The 13,219-nt window shown below is 31.7% G+C and overlaps 1 protein-coding gene across 1 annotated transcript in view; it reads left to right on the top strand.

The window, feature by feature from the left end:
* Nucleotides 1-1,783: 1,783 nt before the first annotated feature.
* Nucleotides 1,784-13,219, top strand: part of LOC113376141 (motor neuron and pancreas homeobox protein 1) — a 48,575-nt gene continuing 37,139 nt past the window's right edge. The window contains exon 1 of the mRNA XM_026616064.1: nucleotides 1,784-2,444. Within this exon, the coding sequence (XP_026471849.1) occupies nucleotides 1,784-2,444 (661 nt within the window). The remainder of the gene's footprint in view (nucleotides 2,445-13,219) is intronic.

The raw sequence follows: 13,219 nt of genomic DNA, 5'->3' as shown, positions 1-13,219 counted from the left end.
ATTCTATTAAATCGGACTCTTAGGTCTTTTAGCATAAGTGGTGTTATGACTCGCTATTAGTTCATTTTGGTGTTGGTCGACTTTGCATTTGTAAATGCGGGCACCTGTAGGGTAAGTTATTGTAATCGTCCAAAAATCGAAATTGAAATTTTTACATTTCTCGACGTTTTGAAGGTTTCTGAACATTTTGGCATACCTCAGAAAAAATGGATGTGTGTGTGTGTTTGTGTATGTATGTATGGATACAATATTTCGTCCACGTTTTCGGGCGCACGGATCAACCGATTTGAATGGTTCAAAAAACATTCGATTCCTATTGATCGGAAGATGTGCTGATTAGTTTTTGGCAAAGGCAGCTCCATCCGTTTCGGAGATACGGAGCAAAGAGTGCAGAAAATAGAAATTGAGTTTTTGAGAGAACGGAGCATCCGATTTGAATGATCTAAAAAACATTCAATTAGTAATGATTGGGAGAAGGGGTGATTAGTTTTTGGCAAAGGCAGGTCCAGCGGTTTTGGAGTTACTGAGCTAAATGTGAAAAAATGGCAGTTTTTGAGATAACGAAGCGACCGATTTGAATGATTCAAAGAACTTTCTGCTTGTTTTAACAAAAAAAATAATTTAAGAAAAAAAATTTTTTGTTTCAATTTTTTTTTTCAAATATAATTTTTTTTTGTATATCGAAAATAATTCAGATTTTATTTTCAATTCTGACTAAAGTTCTAATATACTTTAAACAAATAATTTCAACTTTGCAGTTCAGTTTATATAATTCTTATAAATATTAGACAATGTTACAATATTTATAATAATGTATTTGAAAACATTCAATATTCCTCAAACATTTTGTTACGGTACGGGGAGTTCCAGCAATTTGCCTTAAGGCACGATGCCACACACCCCACTAGTTTTAATTTGTTTTCTGATTATAAGAGTATTCGGATCTTGATGTATTGAACCATCTCGGGACATATCTTGACTCAAAGCTATAGAAGTGTAAGTATTTCCACAAAAATGTAAATTCATACGTACTAACACTCGTTTTGCTTTTTGGACAAACTCTTATAGATTTCATTGTCATATCGGGTATTGCATAGATCCAACTGTCGGACGATTACGTTACGTTAATTCAGTGTCCGATTCGTGTCTGTTAGCTCAAATGGGTACTTGTATGCGGGTAATGAAGCGTATACGTCACGCCCACCACGTTATGATTACGGTTTCGGCTACCGGTTTAAGTGTAGGAGTTACTCCGCCCAGATCGTCAGCGTAGCTCGTCGATCGTCCCGGGACGCCGCCTGACTTCACACTCCCGGGTAGGGGGCTACGCCGCCGCGAGGGTAACGCTTTCGAGTCCGGTCGACGTGCCGACAGCGAGGAGCGCGAGCCGACAGTCGCGCGCTGACTTGTGACTGCGCTACATAGCATCTGTGTTATTGTCAGAGGAGAATTGATGGGATTGCTCACGTGCATATGGAAATAGGAATAAAATTTACCGGAACTATCATTTTATTGCAATCGGTATTTTGATGAAAGTATAAACTTAAACATGAGTGAATGTGCAAAACTTCTTTAGGTCACAGGATGTTTTACTTTTCGGTCTTGAATGTTTTGGAGTATTAAATTAATTTATAAATATGTTTAAGGACTGTAGAAATACGTTATAGTGACAATGCATACTTTGGTTTTATAAAAACTATTAACAACACTTAATAGGTTTTGGTGTTTTGTGCAAGTGATAACTAGTGTCATATAAATTAGGTTGCATAACAAAATAATCATAATGTCTGCTACCCCGATATGTTACACAAAAGATTCTCCAAGAAGTGGCGATGAAACCATAAGTCATCACAACCATCATCCGCAACTCAGCCAACAACAGCATCAAAACACCTTATTAAACTTGTCATCTTCCTCATCGCCTCCCCAAAAAAAGTCTTTTTGCATAGAAGCGCTCTTGGCAAGCGATTCGACCGCTGAAGATGGAGCGCCGGATCCACCACGGTCAGTTATTAGTCACGAGGAAGATAGTTCCGACAGTCCACCCTCTACAAATAGAAGTTACAGTCCTCCGATATCTCCAGGATGTGAAGATTCCGATCCCAGCTGCTACCGAAATCCGCGGTTTGTTCCAAAGCCCGGTCTCATAGACGCAAGAATGCAAGGGGTACCTACCGCGGCGGCTGTATTTCAACCGGCTATGTACGCTTATCCGCATCCGCACCATCAGCAGTTATTAACGGCAGGGGCCGCGTCGGCTTTTCACCATCCTTTGGGTGAAGGTCCGCCGTCGGTAGGAAATGGTCCGGTAGGGAACAAGGATCATCATGCCGTTCAGGCATTAAGAACGCCGCAGCATTTTGGACAACAATACCTGCAGCACATGCAATTAGACTGGCTGGCGCGAACCGGCATGTTTTATCCACGATTGCCAGACCTTACTGGTGAGTGTTTTTTGTTATCAATTTCTATCATAAACACACATTTGTATAGCGTTTTATATAGATTTATTACTATTCATTATATATTCGTCAATAAAACTTTGACTTTGACTGACTTGAATGCATGCCCATATAGTTTGAATTTTGTTAAAGTCAACACAAGTATATCATACCGAAGAAGGCATTTGTGTTGTCCTAAAAAATATTAAATTACGCTCGAAGTGACAAAATTAAAAAAGATTGATAACCGTTCAAAATTATATATAAAGCTATGAGTTATTATTTCAGTTGAATACATTTTATTTAAAAATGTATCCGAGACTATAGTTATATATAGTTTATGATTTTCAATAAAAAGAGTAAAATTATTTTGACTTCTTTAGTAATATCACAAGTTGCCTTACAAAAATCAGCATAAGATTTTTACCCTAAAGCGTTACGGCAATACATTTTATAGGGACCGTTTTTAGGATAGCATATGTAAATATATTTTTACTTCAAAACAACTTTATAAAATCACTCCACTCGCTGAAACGTTGAATGCTTCTGAGAGATTCCTCCATGTCCATTACTCGGATTGCTCGGTATGAATAATGCACGATTATCAAACGGTTATCTCTACAATTCTCTCTTCTGGTAGTAAAATGCCTTTTATGAGCAGCTTATATGCAGTGTCTATGCAGCATTGCTGAAGAGAATAAAACTGAGGCTCTTTTCCTTTGTGCTTTCTTTGGTTATTTACTTCTTGCTATTTCCACTTGGCCGAACTCTAATTCATTCGCAAACTATGTTTAGGTAAACAGCGCCGACTGATTTTTGACCAAATACGACTGCGACTCTTATTGCGGATTCTTGTTCGTAGACGAGGCAAGTGGAAAATTGGAATAAAAAAGTTTTGCCATAAAAGCTGTCTACTCTTAAAAATATGAGGCAGGAATTCTCTTGATATGATATTTGATGTGATTTACGAGTATAATTTGATATTAGAAACTTAATACTTGTACTATTCAATTTAATTTATTGATTTTAGTTTATTTATTAATAATTAAAATTTATTATTTATGACAAAATATAGGGTAGAGCGGAGCACCACCGATATCTCGAAAACCAATAAAGTTAAGAATATTTAACAACAATATTTGAAAGTAGAGAGAAAAAGATGTACAAATACCCTGCTATCATCTTGATTCTTGCGACGTTGATATCTTGAGATAATCCGCAATATTTTAAAATCCATAACAAAAGTATTTTCTTTTGTTATTTGTTTTGAGATCTGTTGCTTTTTTACGAGACCGTAATATCATTTTTAAGTATACATTACTTAATTGTTTTATAAAATGCATTGTTATTTTTAAGATTTAACAGTTTTTATTTCAAATAACCTCTGTAAAAGCTTACACTTGGGTGGGGTAAAAAAGACCAGCTGAACCTTTACCCTGACAAAGATGTACAAAATAAAATAGAGCAAATAAAAAGTAAATGCAGTTAAAAACGCAATTTTACAATAATAAATTAAATGAATAGTTATTATATAATTCCAAATCCGCTGATAAGTATTTCTGCCGAAATATCAGTTCAAAGTTATTTACAGTGTTAAATCTGTAAAAAATGCACCCATGAAATTTTTATTTTGCATTGGTCGAATAATGTAGCTATTATTTTGTATCCCCTGTTTGCTCCTAGTCGTCCCAATTTACCCCCTGTGTAAAAAAGTCCAGGTATATCTATAACATAACTATTACATTAATAAAATTATAATAAATAACTTCATTATTCTTATAACGTGTAACCAAGTTTTTGGTGTACTGGTCAAATTGTAATGAAATCATCATAAAGAGCTTACAGCTCGGGGTTGCTCGTTTTTCAAAACCGGTTTTTAGGAGAAAATTATGGAATTTGAAAATCGATTGTCTACCACTAAATACCGATTTCCAATTGGAGTTTAACTCTTGACAAAAATTTGAAAATGACAATTGTAGCCAAATGCACCGGATTGTTGCAAACATTGTTAGAAATCGATAAACTTCCTTCGTTTCGCTATTCTAAAAATAATGTACGCTCTGACAAAACAACAAATAATTAATTGTTTTTAAAGTTATTTAATCCTGGTCATTTATTATATTTTGTTCTACTAAATTGCATAAAAAATTTATTATCAATAAAATTGAATTAATAATTTCAGTCAAAAACTTCTTTTATATATTTGGTATTTACTGTTAAAATTTTTTGTTCGAATTATTTGAGCAAATAGTTTTTCATAAAAATTCGAAACCGGTCAAGACTATTTTTTTGAAAAAAAGTACTGTTGGACAACCAGTTTTCTAAAATGTCGGTTTTTGTATAAATATTTACAATTATATATAATAGCATACTAACTGCTCACTGAAATCAATAGTTCCAACAATTTTGGCTGATTTTGTGTAATTATCAGTGATCATTTTTTTGCATTTATTAGAGACAACTTTGCAATCGATGTTGCGACTTTTATTATCGATGTTTCCCTAAAATGTAGTCGGCTTTGGCACCCCCAAACAAAGTCAGAGCTAGGCAGCATCAAGTCTCTTGTCAATTAACTAACTCGATTTGTGACGATCCAACTCCCGCCGTTAACCGATAACCATCCGCGCTACGTTGTGCACATAGCCGATTCAGGGATTCTCAAATTTCGAAAACAGAAAATAGAGTATTTGACTTTAATGTAATCTCATAATCTATTGCTTTGCTTTTTGGTATTAATCACCAAATTCATAAATACAAAAACCAGCGCTTTTTCAAGACAATGTCCGGTCGACGGATTTTTAAGAATAGATGATTTTCATTTTTTTTCATTATTACACTTCTCGTATTTAAAAATTGAAACCAAGAACAGCGTATTCATTTGCAAAAGGTTCAGTTTTATTTGAAAATAATCGTTTTTTAGCACAAACAAACGTAAGGTATACAGTAAAATATTAGCAATAATTGACTGAGACGAGTGTACACGTCATGAAAAAGTGCCAGAATTTTGTTTATTATTATACTAGATATGCATAGGAATCTTTAACTATTGCAGATTGCATATTTTGAAACAGAAAAGTAAAACAAATTCTCAAATTTAGGATGATTTGAAAATTTTGAGGCAATTCCGATATAAAATAAATAGTTATAAGTGGAACTTTACTTTGAAACAACATTTTTTTGTGCACACAGTTAAATGAGATCGTCACAGTTCACTGGTTAAATTAAGTGAGCAATAAATTTTAAATTGCCACTAAATTCATAAAATCACTACCATATCGTGAAGAGAATAATACATTTGAAACTGACGTCATTATAATTTTTAATGATTTTGAAACAAATGACTACAAATTTTGTTAGTTAAAACAGCCATAAATTAGAAGTATTCAATTATTCAGCACATTAGTGTAGGGTAGCGCGGGGCACAAAGATCCAATTTGACTTTACATTGCAAGCAATTACAATGTAAAAGCCAAACAAATTATGTCACAACAAATAACACATATCAAACAACTATTTGACTATGTTCAGTAAAACTCACAGATAATTCACGATTGTAGAATTTTTTTTTCCTGTTTTTTACAAAATTGACACCTAGTTCTTTTTACCCTATAGGCTGGGTAAAAAGAGATAGCCAACAGATACAATATCTTATTTTTAATTTTGAAGAAATTTTACGAAGTAATAGCTACATTATTTAACCAATGCAAAATATAAATTTCATGGGTACATTTTTCACAGATATAACACTGTATACAACCTTGATCTAGTAGTTCGTCAGAAATTTTCATCAGCATAGTTGGATTAAGTATTTATTTAACTTATCTCTTGTAAAATTGCTTTTTTTAATTTTTGGTTTATTTACCATATTTTCTTATTTACACCTTTGCCAGTTGGTCCATTTAGCCCACCCACATGCAAGCTTTTATTACAATTAAATTGTATTGTGATAATCATAAATAATTATCTCCTAGAACACAAAATTTATTTATGTTCATTAAAAATTCGCTGCGTTTTAATATTTGTTTAGTGGTAGTAGCATTCAAAATCGATTTACGGCAAAAAAATCTGTTCACACACACACACTTCTTCCAAATTTGATCTCATTTGATTCAGAATGGCTTGAAACGCCGAGAAAATATAAAATTAGCGAATCGGATTTTTTGATGAAAACATAAACTTCTCCTTCGGGAAGTTAATAAAATTTTGAGCGATTTAAAGTGGTGACTTAAAAGTTCAGCCTTGCTGTTAAATGAGCAATATAGTGGTAAATACAAATTATCTTTAGGCTAACATCCGAATCAATAATTATTTTCTGAAATACGATATTTATATACATTCAAGTTTTAGATCAACACAAATCTGCGTATTTATGAAACTTCACAAATGAACAATTTGCTATTTAGGAACCAGTCATGTGTGCTTTTACTTACTCTAGATCACCTCTCTCTATATCCATGTATACGTACCAACAATTTCAACTATATATTATACATCGATTATTGGAAATTCTAATTTGCAGATTACCAGATCGTTGCCGGATACATACGTACGTTGAATTGGTCCAAATCGGTATTTGGTTAAGATCAATAATTGTCTGAATAGCCGTTTCTATCAATTTATACAGAACCGCAAATTCACAGTTGATACCAAAGATCTATCAAACATTATTGTAAACGTTGCAAATACTATGATATAGTAGATGTTATTATTGTGATTTCGGAAAAATTATTATAATATTTAATGGATAATTAATGGAGAGATGTGGATGTTAACATTGAGGGTTACAATGGAAATATAGGATTTTAGGCTTTTGTGTTTATTATAATAGTAAACAGGAAAAAAATTAGATTAGTAAAATGAGCAGTAGCGTTGTCAAGCCAGAACGTTCCGGAACATCTTTACGGTACTTCCATTTTGGACAGGAACGCGTTCCGGAACAAAAAATGATTTCTAATAATGAAAACTGGCTGACCCATTAGAAGCAAATTAAAAAAGTTTCTGATTTTTTCGAAATTTTTGACGAATTTTTATTTGTATCATTATAAACAAGGGTATGAACCGAATCCGAACCGGAACAAAAACCGGAACGAACCGGCTTGTTTTACCGAACCGTGAACCGGATTAGGGAACTTATTTTTTATGCTGAACCGGAACGCGTTCTGGTAAAAACATATCACAACACCACTAATAATTAGAATATATAGATTTAGTCGAAAATTTAAATCAAACAATCATTAATAAAAAGATAAATCTCAATAAAATGTTCAAAATCTGTTTACAGATGATTGTAAATTTAAAGTAGAGAAGTAGTTTCGAAAGTAAATTTATTATTTATTATTATTATTTATTATTATAACCCTTGTTTTTAATAATACATATGAAAATTCATCAAAAATTAGAAAAAAATCAGCAATTTTTTAAATTTGTTTGATACTTTAGCCAATTTTCGTTATTAGAAATCATTTTTTGTTCCGGAACGCGTTCTTGTTCACAAAGGAAGTACCGGAATAACGTTCCGGAGCGTTCTGGCTCGACAACACCACTGCTAGTTCAACAAATTTGATTTTTTTGTGTTTACTATCGTAATAAACATTAAATCATAAAACCTTATATTTCTATTGTAACCCTCGGTGTTTAGATCCACATATTTTATATAATAATGAATTAATTATTATAATATTTTTTCCGAAATCACAACAATGTATTTTAAATAAATTGAAGAAAAGCACATAGAACTATAAATTCTACTTTAACGCATAATTCAAATTGTAAAACTAGAGGGGTGCATGGCATCGTGCCTAGGCAAATTGCTGGAACTTCCCGTACCATAATTAAAAATCTTGGTACGGAACCGCCAAGAAAAATTACACAAAATGTGTACACATTATGAAAACCTCTATAAAATATCTGATAATTTGATGTGCATATGTCTAATGATCATTTTTAACCGCCAAAAGGCATTTTTTTAACTTATTTTTATTGAGAGTCCATAACCGCTAGACCTGCCTTCCCAAAAATTTAATCAGTTTTTTATCTTGTCAATACAAGTAAAATGTTTTTTAAATTATTAAAATCGGACTCTCCATTCTCTTTGAAACTGAATTACCGTTTTTGGCACTTTTTGCCCCGTATCTTCGGAACGGCTATACCTGCTTTTGCCAAAAGCTAATCAGCACGTCTCCTCATCAATACAAATCGAATGTTTTTTAGGTTATTCAAATCGGTTGATCCGTGTTCCCGAAATCGTCGACGAAAATTTGTATCCGCACATACATACACACACGCACGTACACACACCCACGCATACATCCATTTTCTCTAAGGTATGCCAAAATGTTCAGAAACCTTTGAAACGTAAAGATATATAAAAATTTTCATTTTCGATTTTTTTGCGATTACTATAACTTGCCCTACGGGAATTTAATTATATTCTAACATTAGAAAATCATTTAACAAATGAGAATCTTGTTGAATAGGCCTATACTTTTGGTTTCATAAAAAAGTTAAATAAAATGATATTTTTTTTATTATTTTTTGTTACTTAACAGTTTTATTTTAGTGATTTTTTTAGTGATTTTTAGGATAAAGTGATACAAAAATTGACTAAACTAAATGTTCCCAAGCTTTTGTGTGTTAAACCCCTATTTACCCGATATCGATTTTTTTAAATAAATTTCAAACTGTACTGAAGTTTATTATTGAATATGTAAAGTAAAAATACATGTTACTTTTATTCATTTATCAATTGAAGTTAAACTAATAACAAAAAATAAAGTAAGCGGAAAGTAAATGATAAATTATAGTTCTAGTATTGCTAATAAAGAGAGTGTTGGGTTTTAACACCTACGTATAAAAAATAATTAAATTAATATCTTATTAGTTTATTGATTTTTATGCATATAATTTAATCTATGAGTGATTTTATTATCAATATCAGTCAATTATATTTCATTATATAAGAGTTTATTAAACATTCCATGGCTTCGAAACTAGATTTTCATATAGAGATAAGAAATAACCCATATGGGATTATGTTTTAACGAATATGATAATTAGATAAGAATAGGTAATTATTTCATATTCAATTAACAAATTATTAATCAAAATGCTGTCCACTTGGATTTTATAGCTTACGATAGGTGTATCTATCTATTTTCAATAACCAAACCAAATTTGTTTTTTATAAGGCAATTATTTTTATCGGCGCGCGAGCTGAAATCAATTTGAAGAAAGCGAGGACATATATATGAAATATATATTTGGAAATTATATTGTTTGTTTATAATATATACATATATATATATATAGATATAATTATATATAAAAAATAAAAAATTTAGTGCGTATTAATTAATAACATAACGCAAATTATTTTATGATTCCAGATAATTTCTAAAATAAATAATTGAATATTAACAGAAAATGCTATCTTATCGTGCAAGTAAATGAGTTTGTGTTAATCAAAAGTAATAAAATTAATCCATATATTACATAAATGAAGAATTCAAAGAAAAATCCATATAATACAAAAATCAATGATAATGAAATTATGCTATTTTGAATGTGTGCAAAATAACATATTAAGTCATAAATTTAAATTATACGACACGCCATATAAAATGTTGTTAAGCACATTATTAACAAAATGCAACAAAATTACTTTATTTTTGTCAATAAGTTAATTTATCAATTGATTTCAAATAAGGAAATAATTGAATAAAAAAATTTATTATTACTATTTAAAATTGTAATTTTTCAAGTGTAATTTGATTTTAAATGACTACATAAAGCGTATTAAAGAATTGTAAAGATAAGAGTAGAGTAAATAAATACGAATAAATATCTTTTTAAATTACATTGTGCAAACGAAAATTGATCGAACACTTACGTTAGTAAGACGCGCAACAAAAGTCAAATAATTATTTTTAATCAAAGCTGTTTTAAATTAAAAAAAAAAAAGTTTTTGATAATGATCCAATTTAAAAAAAAAAAAAACGAAGCATCGTGCGCTTATGTTTTAGCTTTCAATTTGGTTATTCCATGAATATTGATAATATTTTAGAATATTTTTATATTTTGCGCTGTGATCTTTTTTTTAAGATGAAATTTCAAAATACATTATCATTATTAAAATTTGTATAAAATATTTGACGATTTGGTGAGCATATGTTTAATGATAATGTGTGAACGCTTAAGTTAATTTTATAACTTTCTTAATTGCATTTCCAAAACAGCTACACCTACCTTCCCAAAAATTCAATCAACTCCTTATTTCGCCAAACAAGTTAAATGTTTTTTAAATCATTCAAATCGGACACTCCGTTCTCTCATAAACTAAATTGCCATTTTTTTTACTTTTTGCTTCGTACCTTTGGAACGGCTAGACCTGCCTTCGCCAAAAACTAATGAGCACGTCTCCCCATCAATAGGATTCGAACTTTATTAAAATCATTCAAATCGGTTGATCTATGCTCCTAAAATCGTTGACGAAAATTTGTATCCGGACATACATAGCACACATACATACATTCATTTTTCATTTTTTACGACTATTATAAGTTAAAAAGTAAAACTAGAACGTTGTCGAATAGGCCCATGGAAGAGTTAAACATATACATAAATTTTCATTATTATTTATTGTTACATAGGAAAAAATGCAACTGTGCATTTTTTCAGCACCTACATATATTCAACATCCCGTAGAGTGAGTTATAGTAATCGCAGAAAATCGAAAATGTTTTTTTGCACATCTTTACGTTCCAAAGGTTTCTGAACATTTTGGCATACTTAAGAAAAAATGGATGCATATGCGTGTATGTAAGTATGTGCGGATACAAAAGTATATATATAGTGTCAAATTGTACATTTTAAGCGAATAGATTTACGGAATATCCTTATAATACACGGATAGCTGTAATTGAATGTTAGAAATAAAAAAATACATAACAGTATTAGTGATAGAGTGAAGTAAATATTGACTAGATCCACAAGTAACTAGTTGGATGTTTGGCATTGTGCCTTAAGGCAAATTGCTTTTCAATTTCGATTTTCGGCCCATTACAATAACTTACCCTACGGGAAGTTAAAAATAATAATTGTCGAATTCTTACCAACATCTTTGTATTAAAATCCATATAATAAATTCTGAATCCTTAACAATATTCACAAATATCTCTACATTATATGATGTCTGTATATTTGGCTTGTTTATTCATTTATGAGTAAATTTAATATGATATAACAACTTCAATGATTACCAGGAAAAGGTAAAATAAAATTTGATGTAATTTTAGTATAAGTATAAAATTCTTGCAAACATCTAGTATTAAAATCGAATAAATAATTCCTGAACCCTTAACAATATTCGTATTCCTGTCTAGAAGACATTACCATCGTAAGCGTACGAGGGCGACGCCGTATCGGCCGCCGTAAGCGATCGTCTGACTTTTTAACTTATACAACAAATCGTTCCGAGGATTCGAGAGATCATTTCACAAGAGCACTTGTAAATGCTCCACTGTGATATATGGAAGCTGGAATGTTCGCGAAATGCTTACAAATTGCTGCCATTACTGATTACTTTCCTGGGCGGGGGTGGTGTCCCCATCTGCCGTTTGGGGTCCTCGTGTGTTGGGCTATTTGTACGAATGAATCTTCTATGTCGGAGTATGTTTTCTATGTGTGTATTGCACAACTGTGTGAGGGGATAACAGGGAATATGGTAACGGTGGGGACAACCAGCGCAACTTCAGTGCGCCACAGGATCTATTCGCCAAACGTCGCGAATCAGAGAGCGGGGCGGTGAATTTTCATCGGGGCTAAGGTTCTTAAACGGTCGACAATTACATACAAATTTAGAAATAAAAAACATTTTAATAATACAAAACTTTTTAGAAATCGTTTTTGATGACCTTGCCCGTGAGTGAGTGGTTAGAACTATGGGATTTGAATCAGAGGTTTCATACCCGCTTCGAGCACCCTATTTCAAGCAGTAGTGACATCGGTTTTTACTTGAAAATATTGTCCTTCTTTATTATTTCTTCATCATTGCATAAATTCTAAAAATTCATCACATAGAAATGGGACAACTGTTTGAGTTGTCATTTACAGAGCCTTTAAAAATCTGACCTCTGTTCAAATAATAATAAACTAGTGTTGTATGGCATCGTGCCTTGAAGCAAATTGCTGGAACTTCCCACGGCGTAACGAAATGATTGAGGAATATTAAATGTTTTCAAATAGATTATTATGAATAATGTTACATTGTCTAATATTTATTTATAAGAATTATATAAACCAAATTACAAAGTTAGAATTATTTATTCAAAGTAGAGCTTCAGAACTTCAGCCAGAATTAAAATTGAAATTTGAATTATTTTTGATATACAATGTTCTTTTTCAAAAGCAATTATTTTGTCAAAACAAGCAGAAAGTTTTTTGAAGTTCTCTCAAAAACTGCAATTTTTTGTACATTTAGCTCTGTATCTTCAAAATGGCTGGACCTGCCTTTGCCAAAAACTGATCACCTCTTCTCCCAATCATTACAAATTGAATGTTTTTAGATCACTCAAATCGGATACTGCGTTCTCTCAAAAACTCGATTTCTATTTTGTGCACTCTTTGCTTCGTATCTCCGTAACGGCCGGACCTGCCTTTACGAAAAACAAATCAGCACCAACTAATCAGTACCCTATCAATAGAAATCGAATGTTTTTTGAACCATTTAAATCGGTTGATCCGTGCGCCTGAAAACGTGGATGGAAAATTGTATCAATACA

This window comes from Ctenocephalides felis, unplaced genomic scaffold (genome assembly GCF_003426905.1).
Source record: "Ctenocephalides felis isolate EL2017-DRISC unplaced genomic scaffold, ASM342690v1 CF-g0.4_SCAFFOLD_01886, whole genome shotgun sequence".
Lineage (NCBI taxonomy): Eukaryota > Metazoa > Arthropoda > Insecta > Siphonaptera > Pulicidae > Ctenocephalides > Ctenocephalides felis.
The sequence above is the reverse complement of the archived record's forward strand: the minus strand, read 5'-3'. Positions and strand labels throughout refer to the sequence as shown.